The sequence below is a fragment of the Chaetodon trifascialis genome, chromosome 7 (assembly GCF_039877785.1).
Source record: "Chaetodon trifascialis isolate fChaTrf1 chromosome 7, fChaTrf1.hap1, whole genome shotgun sequence".
Taxonomy (NCBI): Eukaryota; Metazoa; Chordata; class Actinopteri; order Chaetodontiformes; family Chaetodontidae; genus Chaetodon; species Chaetodon trifascialis.
This window is the reverse complement of record NC_092062.1, coordinates 18014074-18025045: the sequence shown is the minus strand read 5'-3', so window position 1 is coordinate 18025045 and position 10972 is coordinate 18014074. Positions and strand designations below refer to the sequence as shown.

Below are 10972 nucleotides of genomic sequence, written 5' to 3'. Positions count from 1 at the left end.
CAGAGTTAGCCCAGTCCCTCTTTAAACATACAATATTGACAAAGCTAATACAAAGCACTGTAAGAGTCCAGAGTTTAGTGTTCTATATAAACTAACTCAACAATCGACTTGCTTAATTAGCATGAATAGCTTTAAAAGCTCTTTAAACCGAGGAGAACAATAGAGGTCAGGATAGTTAAACAGGATTGAAAAAAAACTTTATTACTCACCACCCAAGTGCAGCATAGCAGCTGCAGTCCAGTACTGCTCCTATGTTGATAAAATTGACTTATTATATCTTAAAACAAGACAAGACACAAAACTGCCTTGGTTGGTTAAGATTATTCTTTATTATGAAGTGCCACAAAATGCTTTGTGTTCATTGTGCTTACATTGTCTGAATTCTGGCTCAAAAAAACCCCCAGGAGATCCTCTCTCTGCAGCAGAGAGCCAAACCTCCTGAGATAAGGTGTGTCAGATATCACTATACAGCAGTAAAAATGTCTCAATCCAAAGGATTCTTTACAAACCCTCTTGCAATAAATGATTATTTAGGTTGTCATCATTCTTTAACTTGGAAATACAAAAAAAGAAGAGAGGTCAAGCTAGTACAAGGTTTTTAATTTTTCTCTACCTGAATTCTAGTTAGTTTCATTGTGCTACTTTCTTTAAGGTGGAGATGACTAGAATGGAAGTGCTTAGAGAGAACAGACCTGGAGCTCACCCAGAGACAGACACACACAGATACACACACCTGCCTCAAAGCCACCGAACAGCCACACAACAGCGACTTAAGCCAAATACCCCTACGACATTTAGACTGCAGTGCAAAGGTGCAGTGTGTTTTCATTCACTATGATACAATTTGTGATACGTAAACAACAACCGGAGACATCGCAGCCAGAGATACTCTCAGTGGTTTGTTTGGCAACTTTCGTACCTGTCACACCGTGAACAGCTGCTACAGTAGAAATTGTGTTATTAATTTTCTCATTCAGATAGAAACGAGAAATAAGCTCTCAGAGTTGGTGTTTAAAATAATAGCATATTGTTCTTGTTTGATGTCTCCGAGCTGATTTAAACATATGAATTAATGCTTTTGTTATCTTTGCATATATGGTCTTTTTTTTTTGCCATATGTGCACTTTTAATTTGCATTTGTGTCGTCCTTGTGTACAAGCACCTAATTTAATGTTTTCACCTCTGTTTTATGTATCGTTGTTGTGAGTGTTTTGGCCAAGGCTTAAAAATTCACAGATAAAAAGACAAAGATGAAAATTGAAGCCCTAACAAGTTGAAGCTGTATGACTAATCATCTAATACGATTCAAATAATTGCAGCTCAAATCTAGTTCACACATGAGGGAGAGAGATAAGACCTGCAATTTGCTGACTCACATACTGATTGCTCCACTCAAAACAAAAACGGCCTCTTTCTTATTGACTTGTGAGCTACGTTTTTACAAAAAAAAACTTCTTTGTGAAAGACTTAAAGATTGTATCGTGTCCTGCGAGACTTTTATTACGAAATGTTGACTTTTTGACTTTGAGCACTGTCGGATCTGACTGCCTTTGACAGGCGTCACTCATGTCCTGTAACTTCACCTCTCACATTTGAATGAAATTAGGTGATGGTCTACGTGTGAGGACGGGCCCTCATTTTGTTCCTATAACCCCAAATGATGTTGAATATCGGTCAACCCCATCTCTAACTGAGTAATCTCATGCCTGAGGATGCACTGCAATCATCAACATTTTCTTTGTCAGACATTCACATCTGAATATTAAACCCATTTCTTTTCAATTATTGGAGGCTTGACTTGTAGACACAGGCTCTTTGTGTGTGCCTGCCACAACAGCTCAGCAGCAGGTGCTGTGTGCTCGCATGTGTGGGCACACACCCATGCACTGGTGCACTTATTTGTCTATGCTAGGTTACAATTAATACATATGGCATATAAACAGTTTTTCCTTCATTTTTTGTGCAGATCTGTGTGTCCTCAGTCTGTCTCTCAGGAAGCTCCATGAATCTGTAGAAAAGGTTTCTGAGCTGCAGAGAACTGGGTTCAGCAACACTGGTATTGGCCACCTAAATCAAAGGTTAAACCATCTACGGGTTAGGGTTGATTAGAGTTAGCCTGTCTTGTAGGTAGAGTATATCACTCATAGAGTTAGCCTATAGTCGGCCCAGTAGGGTTAAATGGGGCCTACTGCAGAATAATCGGGACTCATCGGGTCTAATGTATCTCCTCGACTGTAAAAGTTAAGCTGCAATCTGACCATCCAGCTAAAGTGCGTGCTTTTTCTGTGGTTTAAGAATGCATGCTTTATGGTTTGGAAGTGCACTGGAAGGATGGTTGAATAATGCATTACATTTAAAGCTGACCTCGGTCCAACTTCAACAATGCACCAAACCTTGACTTGGTTTTCTATTGAAAGTATACTGAGAGTTGCTAAGTGCTATGTAAGCTAACTATCAGTTTGCATCGGTGCACATCTCATTGCAAAATTCTCAAATGAGATTGCTCTCTGAACCATTTCTTGTTTGTTTCTATCAGGACAAAGATGAGGTCTGTTATGGTTATTAAAAGGTCTGTTAATAACCTGTTGTTATATTATTTGGTTGCATGACGCAGAGAAGATGTTTTTAATACATTTAAGGGTCATTTCAACATCAAGGAACCTTTTAATAAACCACTGAACTCTCATGAGAGGCCCATGATTGAATCTGACTGAGATGTTCGGAGGCCTAACCCAAAATTAGGCCTCTTCTGGTTAATGTTAGCGGACTTATTTCTTGCTAGAATTAGCCTAACGCAGGTTGTTCAGGGTTATAGTTATCCTACAATAGGCCTCACACCCAGCAGGCAGCTGATCCCAGCCTCTCTAGCCTACATCCTACATTAGTTCTACTCACTAAGAGGCAGGCAGTGCATAACAAGAGAGGAAAGACAGGACTTTTATTTTTGTTACTCTAACACTACATTGGCATGTTCCCTGATGTCTGTAATATTAGTGTTTTTCTGTTTATGACTATAGGTGAAGTAAAACATACCTGATTTTTAAACTGCTATACAGTAGTAGGTAATACTTCATAACTTCATCATAAAATACCATGCATTAGGTGATTATTGCTTTTAAAGAGTCCTACGGAGGCTCCAAGAGAAAAATATTGCCCTCAGGTTCTATCTATAGGATTTTGGCAAAAATCATAAGCTTTTTATGATGTTGGCATAGATTTCATCTTTTTTTTTCTTTTTTTTGCATGCAAAAACATTAATAAGAAAAAAAGGTAAACATAATAGGAAAAAATAGTACTTAAAAAAAGTGACATATGCTTTGGCCTGTAGTGATAGAAAGAGGTTGGCAAATATCCTACATACATATACAGAAATTAAAGTGCAACAAATAAGTTAACGGTAACACTTCATCATTATCAAATCAAGTATAAACATACACCAAATAAAAAAGGAATAATTCTGAAATAAATAAATAAATAAATAATATTTTCACCTCAGTTGTGGAGAGAATGTGGTCACTTGGTGCAGCAGAACATTATTATTATTAATCATTATTATTATTATTACTATTATTATTACTATTATTCCCCCAGAAAACAAAATCAAAAGGAAAAACTCTTTCACTGCATGTCAGTGCAGGGAGGAACTCAGTAGCTATAGGCTTACTATTGTCTTTATCGTCATCCTCATCGCCTTCAGTGTCCCAAAATATATGGTGCCGTACTGTATCTAGATGCCAGAAGGAAGCCATGTTAGTATTATTGTCTCTATCCAGAACAGACAGAGGAAGAGGAGTTTTTGAGGAAGTGCATGCGTAGATCAGTTAAATCCTTAAGTGGGCAAATCTCAAGGAGAAAAAATTGTGCTATCTTCATCATCTTCATCATCATGAATAGGCTCCAAGGGAAAGCAAGGTGGGGGGAGAGGGGGGGGGGATTCAGAGAGGGCGACGAGGGAAAGCAAGGTCATATTATGACCAAAAATAGACTGTTTGTGTCTGCAGTTCAGTTTGTAAGGATAATGGTAATTTATGTCTGCAGTTTTTCTCTTGTTTTATCTATGCAGGGGGTCATGCATCTAGGGGGCCGAGAGGAGAGAAGGGGCCTTTGAAGCAGGCAGACTCGTAGTGCTTGTTCAGGTAACTCTTGAGCGCGAAGGTCTTGTTGCAGCGTTTACACTTGAAGTGTTTGAAGGCCGAGTGGGTCTGCATGTGAGCGCGCAGGTTCGAGCGGTCTGCGAAGGCCTTGCCGCAGTGGGCGCATCCGAATGGCTTCTCGCCCGTGTGAGAGCGCATGTGGCCCTGCAAGAGCCAAGGTCGACTGAACGCTTTCCCACACACATCACACTTGTGCTTGAGGTCGTGAGTGAGCAGGTGCATGGCCATGGCGGGCATGGAGACGTACACCTTCCCGCAGGTCGGGCATTTCTTTGCCAGCTTGCTGTCCAGCGAGCGGTGTGTCTGTTTGTGCCGGCTCAGGTTGGAAGACGTGGCGTAGGTTTTGCCGCATTCATTGCAGGTGTGCCTCTGGATGTTCCTGGGACTGCTGAGAGCTTTCCTCCTCGAGCGGCCGTCGGTGATGAAGAAGGCATCGACTGTGTAACCCTCACTCACCGCAGCATCTCCGTTGATGTAACCATCAGTGATTTCGGAGCCAGGACTGTCAGGGGACTCCGAGTCGGGGGCCCCGTAGTCACTGTGGATACCATCGTAGAGAGGGTCAGGAGAGGGTATCTTAATCCCACTGTCACTCTCACCATCGTACACAACAGGGCTGATGTAGTCACTGATGTAACCAGCTGACGTGGAAAAAAGAAAACAGTGTTAGCTTGGAGAACACTGAGGAGAAAGTTATGATGAAAATGGGTTTTACACTGAAGCCTGGCAGGTCAGTCAGAGATATACAGATTTTTGTCACAGAAATTCTCCCCATCACAGCAGAGACACATGGTTCATATAGCAGTAGTAAATGTGACAGACATTTTGCTACTGCACATGCACAGGAAAAAAGTTTGGATTAATGCCGTTAGAGTGCTGTAGCCAGCTGGACAGGAAGCCAGAGTGAAATCAGATAGCCTGCTTTTCTTCAGCTTATCTTTCCTCACAGAGACAGTAATGATGGAGATGCAGGATACTGACCAGCTTTACACCGTTTGAATTGGTGCAATTAAATAAGTGCTTCTTAAACAAGTGCTCTTAACAGCTGTTTGCTGATATACATCTCACTGTATGCAGCTGTGTGCTTTTTTTTCTGCTCCTGCGTCACACTTGAGTGCATTTATTATGGTACAAAACATAGAGACGATGGGTTGACATAGATTTTCCAAACAGCTGGTTCATTCAACCGGTAATTGGTTTCTGACATGTTACTGTATGTTGTATGGTGAAACACCATTAAAACGTTCACTTTAGTGCTAGGGCTGCATACAAATGCTCACATGACAGGCGGAGCAGTTGTGTGTGTGTGCTGACAAACCAGATGCGTTCTCCTTTAGACTGAAGGAGCAGAAAACCAAAGACGGCAACACAGTGAAACAGAAGGCTCCTGTAAGACCTGAACCCAGGTCAGCAATTTAAATGTAGCTCCAGGACATCTAAACCACAAGATCATCTGTGGTGATATGCAGTATTTTTTTTTTTTTTTTTAAATGAAAGGCATCATGCTGTTTTTAGGAGGCACCTCCTCTCACTCTAAATGTACTGATAAAAACAGTGAAAGCCACAGTCCTTCAGTATGTATCTGACCTGTATTAATTACTGCCTATGGCCATGTCCCATACCCTGCATTTATCCTGCATAAAGGGTATGTGCTGATTCTCAACTCACCGTCAGTAAGACAGCACCAACTGTAACTACTTTTAGCAAGTTTTGACATATGCAAAAGTCTTTTAGTGTAACACAGAACATCTGTCTCTCTCCTGCACACCTGTGGCCGGTGGTGGAGTGTGAAAAAAGCCTGCAGTATTAGCCCAGAGATAATTCAGCAATTTAATTCCTCTCAGTTCTCAAAGGTTGCAGTTAAAACACTTCCTCTGTGAAAGATAAATGCGCACAGGCTGACCCTGAACTTGAGAAAGCTGATTTAGAGTGTGAAAATGAGCATCAGCACCAGGGACAGATCCAGTGCGGTGCAGGTCGCTGGCACAGTGACAGCGAGGCTGCTATGCAGGCTCAATCAGTGCTGTGAACAGTGTGGGGGGTTTTGCAGATTGGGGGGGTTGAAGACTTGCACGGTAAGCCTTCTGGGCAAAATACAGCCACTGAAACTCATTCTTAAACAGTGGAGCTGCAGTATATATGAGCATGCTGGATGATCCTACCACTCCCTCTTGATAAAAAAGCACTAATTCTTTCCAGGTTGACGTGTCATTAAAGAAGTGAACATATCTACACACCTGACTAACTGCAGCACATACAGTACATGAATACATACTAACTAGCATATTCACAGGCACACACATTATAAGATACTTTTACATCTGGCTCACTGGCTGTCAGTCCAAACACATGCTATTTAAGTGTGGATCCACAAGTGTGTCATTACACACGTGTTGTTTCTGCTCATCCACTCTATGCTGTGTTTCAGCAGAGATGCAATTGACCGTATTTTGTTAAACACACACACGCAGACACGCCAGGCAGTTTTTGTAGCTTACTGTCTTTTGAAGCTATTATTAGTGTGACAGCACGGGTTCGGTTTGGTGGTTTGAATAAACACTATTGATAAGTTAGTCTCTTAAATGCAGACTAAACTGTCCCTGGGCACAAGCATCCTTAAACACAACAGAGCATACAACACAACATCGAGGTTACAACCAAAAAACAACATACTGTCCACTGAAACACAAGGAAAGTATGTGTATATCAACTACAAATCAAGATTGAGATCATGTCTTTCTTTGATCTTTTTAAGGGTGTCAGTTTAATGTGTTGCTGATGTAAAGGGAAACTTGTTCTGGTCAACTGGACAAAATAAATGACAGTCCATCATCTGCATCATCAAGATATGCTACATAATGTAGTATGGATGTGCATCCTTGGAAAAAATAAAATGACAGTCCGATTTCTCCCTTAAGAAATTCATGTTGTTGTTATTCACTCGCTCTCTCAGAGGATTTCTGAGTGAGATGCAGAAGCAACAAGCTCTATGTGACACCACATATCTGCCTACAAACGATAACAGCTACTACACATCTGCAGCTGCGTCCCATCTGAATACACAGTCCCATCACACACAATGCAAGGAACACGGGTGGGATATAAATTATTCTAAAAGCAGGGAGCTGTTCCTAACGTGGTGCGCTGTTGTGGGGAGAGCATGTGCAGCACTGTATGTAGAAGCTGCATCAAGCAGTTACCATCAGATGTTAGGGATGGAGACAAAAGGTTGCTGGGACAGGCGGCGTTGCACGGTGCTGCTGAGGCGGCAGATCGCGTGTCAAGCCAAGCAGGGCTTGTTAACCTCGACTTTATAAATACACCGCTGACAGCTTTTTGCTTTACGAGCAGAGAGACGCAGGCAAGACCGCGCGCGGTAATACACATGTTGATGTGCAACAGCGTGTCAATGACATTGGGGTGGAAGCTATGCAGAGGCTTAATTTACATGGCAAAGGCATCTCTGGTTTTTCCTGTAAAATGTGACGCACACAGTTACAGGGTGGGGTGTGGGGAAGTTCACAGCTTCAGAGAGCACAGGGCAGCACAAAACAATGAATCACACTGTCCTCAGGATAATTGCAGCGAGGCCCAACAAAGCATTGTTAGGCCCTAAAGAGTAAATCTAAAAATAATACAATAAAATAGTGTTCATATTCAACTGTTACACCGAGGCGGTCCAACACATTGAATGCAATGGGGGAGAAATGCTACTTAGATTGAGAATCTGTTGCCATTAACTTATATTCAACAGTTCATCTGTGACTGTAAAGTGAAATAAGAGCAGTGAGGAACACCAAGGCTGATCTGCTGTTGCGTTTTGGTGATACTGTGAGGGTGTAGGCTTGTGGCAGCTGTTGCAGGCATACAAAGATGCGTTTATTTCATCATGCAAAAATCTGCCGACACTGCAGAAACAGGACAGGCATACCTGGAGACCGAGCACAGAAAAAAAAAAAAAAAAAAAAAAGACATGCAGAATGTAGGTTATGCGCCTGCAGTAGGGCTAATTTTATGACAGAAAAACGAATCAGGAAAACTCTGGTTACGTTTTTGGCCGCAGCATCATTACATAAAGGATTGCTAAACTGCTGCTTATTTGTGCTGCACCTGGATGGGGTTGGAAGATATTTTGTCAGTGGAGTATTAAATGATATAAACTCTTGTCAAATATTTAGTCTGGCTGTGTTTCATCACATTATTTTTTGTACAAACCAAGACCAAACAGAAGTATGTTTCAGGCGTCACACAGCCTGCAGAGGCTTGTCTACATTTAGGATAGATTTAGACTCAGCTTTGCTTTTGTTAATTCCATCAAACCAAGTAAAAGAGGACCAGATATTAATAAGCGCTGTCCGTCCTTTATCTCTTTTAACCTTACTTAGCCTGCGTAGGGGGGGAAAGTCCCCGCTGACTATGAGCCAGAATCGATTAAACATGGAATGCACTGGATTTGGTTGATTTCTCAAGTGACCTTTCTGCTCCAGTGGCAACTCCACTCCTACAACCACCCAAATGCCTCAAGTCGAGCCTGCTTTAGCTTCTGTGCTGCCAGTAAATAAAGTGTTAGATTACGTGGTGTGGTAACACTCACTGAGCAGGGTGTAGTGGTTATTGAGATTGGCAGTTCATCAGTGTTTTACCGTGTCTATCTCATCCTGTGCTCCCCTGGGCTCGTGCAGCCCTCTGAAGTGAGGCAGAATCACTTATTTAGCAGAGGGCTGCTTAGTGCGTGGCTTTGAAGCTTTTATTACCCATCAGGAAGGTAATAACTGTGTGATAACACTACGCTGTCTGCCGTTGTTCTCTATGATTCAATGATTATAGACTACTTATCTGCCACATCACCCTACAGGTTGCCAACAACCCTGTGATTAAGTTAGAAATGAAAGGCTACAGATGCACCGGGTTAAGTCCAGGAGAGTTGCAGGATAAGAACAGGTGATGCCATGGGAGATGAAACACTGCGTGCACACACGGAACAAGAGTTATCTTTTGATGTGAGCTGCACTGATGTGTCAGCCATCGTTAAAGAACAATCTGTGAGTGAATCCCTCCAGGACACAACAGGTAAATCCGCCTCTCAGTAGCATAGATTTGGGAAACAGCCTTGTTAGGCTCCCTGCCTGTCAGCCTCCTCCTCTGTCAGAGCGACTTGTTTTCCAGACACCTGTTAATGCTCGCCGAGCAGGCAGCCTGACCTACCTTTGTCATGGAGCCGCAGGCTGAGGTCTGTCCTGTGCCGGTAGGCGTTCTCCAAATCCGCCCCGGTGGCGAAATCATCCAGTTTCACCTTTTTCACCAAGAAAGACCTTGGCATGGTGGTGCGACACCGACACACACTGTCACAAACACAACGACACACACTCACAAACACAGCCGATCACCGACGGCCTGGCCAGGGTGGTGATTCGCCTGTTACACACCACCAAGACAGGCGAATCAGGAGGAAGATTGTCTTCAGATTTTGGTGGAAGCGCGAGCTGTGAATCGATCCGGTAAAACAGTTGAATAGTTATTTCTGATTTCAGTCTCTCGCGCTGTCTCCGCTCCCGCTTTCGTCCTCGTGCACAAGAAGGTGAGAAATGCAACTTCAGCACCGGACAGCTCCCTCCGGGGGTGGGGGGGGGTGGGGGGGGGCGGAGGCGGGGGGTTGCCTCGGGGGTCTCTGTGCTCGCGGGCAGGGGCTCGTGAGCAGTCAAAAAATAAAAAACAAAACAAGAGGCGGTGGAAGGCACCCTGCAGCGCGCGCGGCGGCTCGCGGGCCTCTTTAAAGAAGGGGAAGAAGAGACGGAGGAAGAGGAGGAAGGGATGTGAAGAAAATGAGAGGAAAGAAAACGTTGGGATGATTTTGGAAGCTTTTCCAAACAAAAACAAAAATGTCGGACGTCCTTCCTTCTTTGCCGCAGATAGTCCTTAATTCCAGTTAGTGACGACTTTCTCAGGCCGGTAAAAAAAATCACAATAAGACTCCTGCGGCCGAACGGATCAACGGCATCCCCTCTTTCTCTGTCTGTATCCCCCTCTCTCTCCCCCCTCTCTCGCTCTCTCTCCCTCTCTCTTTCGCTCTGTCTCTCTCTCTCTCTCTCTGTCTCTCTCGCTCCCTCTGTCTCTCTCTCTGCAGCTTCCGCGAGGTGTTCCCGTGAGTGTGCCGTCTCGCGATCAGCTGTTGGCATTTATACGGCGCAGAGAGAGAGAGAGAGAGAGAGAGAGAGAGAGAGAGAGAGAGAGGATGGAGGGATGGATAGACACACGGGTAGAGGGAGTGCTTAATTTAATCCATCCCACATCCCCGGGGAGCGGCGACTGGCCCGGATGATTTATTGAAGCTGTTATCACCCCCCCTTTATTTTTTTTTTCTTTCTCTGTCTTTCATTCTCCTTCCTGCCTTTCCTCTTCATTTTTCGAGCATGTGTGTGTTAGTTTCTGTGTGTGTGAGAGGAGAGTCGCCATGTTTTGGGGAGATAAGAATGGAAATTGTTATGTTTTTTTAAAGCGCTCATCGATTTGATTCAGCTATGAATTTTAAATATTGTCCCATTGTGCATGGTTTTTGGGAGTCCACATCTTCTTTTTTTTTCTTTTTTTTGTTTTCCTTCCTTCTTTTATCACCTACTAAGCATATTCTATCTTTGCTTTTTCGCGATGACATGGATTATATGGGGGCATATTAACCAGCATGCTGAGAGCCTCGTAATTATCATTAATGTGGCCCCGAAGGCAAATGGATGTAGACCAAATGGAGTGTTTTACAGTGACTGCCGGATTAATGTGGGAGCAGAGTAATATGTGCTCCAGGGTCACACTGGGTTCATCGA

At 43.3% G+C, this 10972-nt stretch overlaps 1 protein-coding gene across 1 annotated transcript; it reads right to left on the bottom strand.

The window, feature by feature from the left end:
- Window positions 1-1450: 1450 nt before the first annotated feature.
- On the bottom strand, window positions 1451-10304 carry LOC139333859 (transcriptional repressor scratch 1-like). The gene is made up of 2 exons (XM_070966537.1): window positions 9360-10304; window positions 1451-4795 (listed from the first exon to the last, which is right to left on the bottom strand). The coding sequence occupies exons 1-2, from the start codon at window positions 9472-9474 to the stop codon at window positions 4068-4070; spliced, it is 843 nt and encodes a 280-aa protein (XP_070822638.1). The 5' UTR covers window positions 9475-10304; the 3' UTR covers window positions 1451-4067.
- Between the last annotated feature and the right edge of the window lie 668 nt (window positions 10305-10972).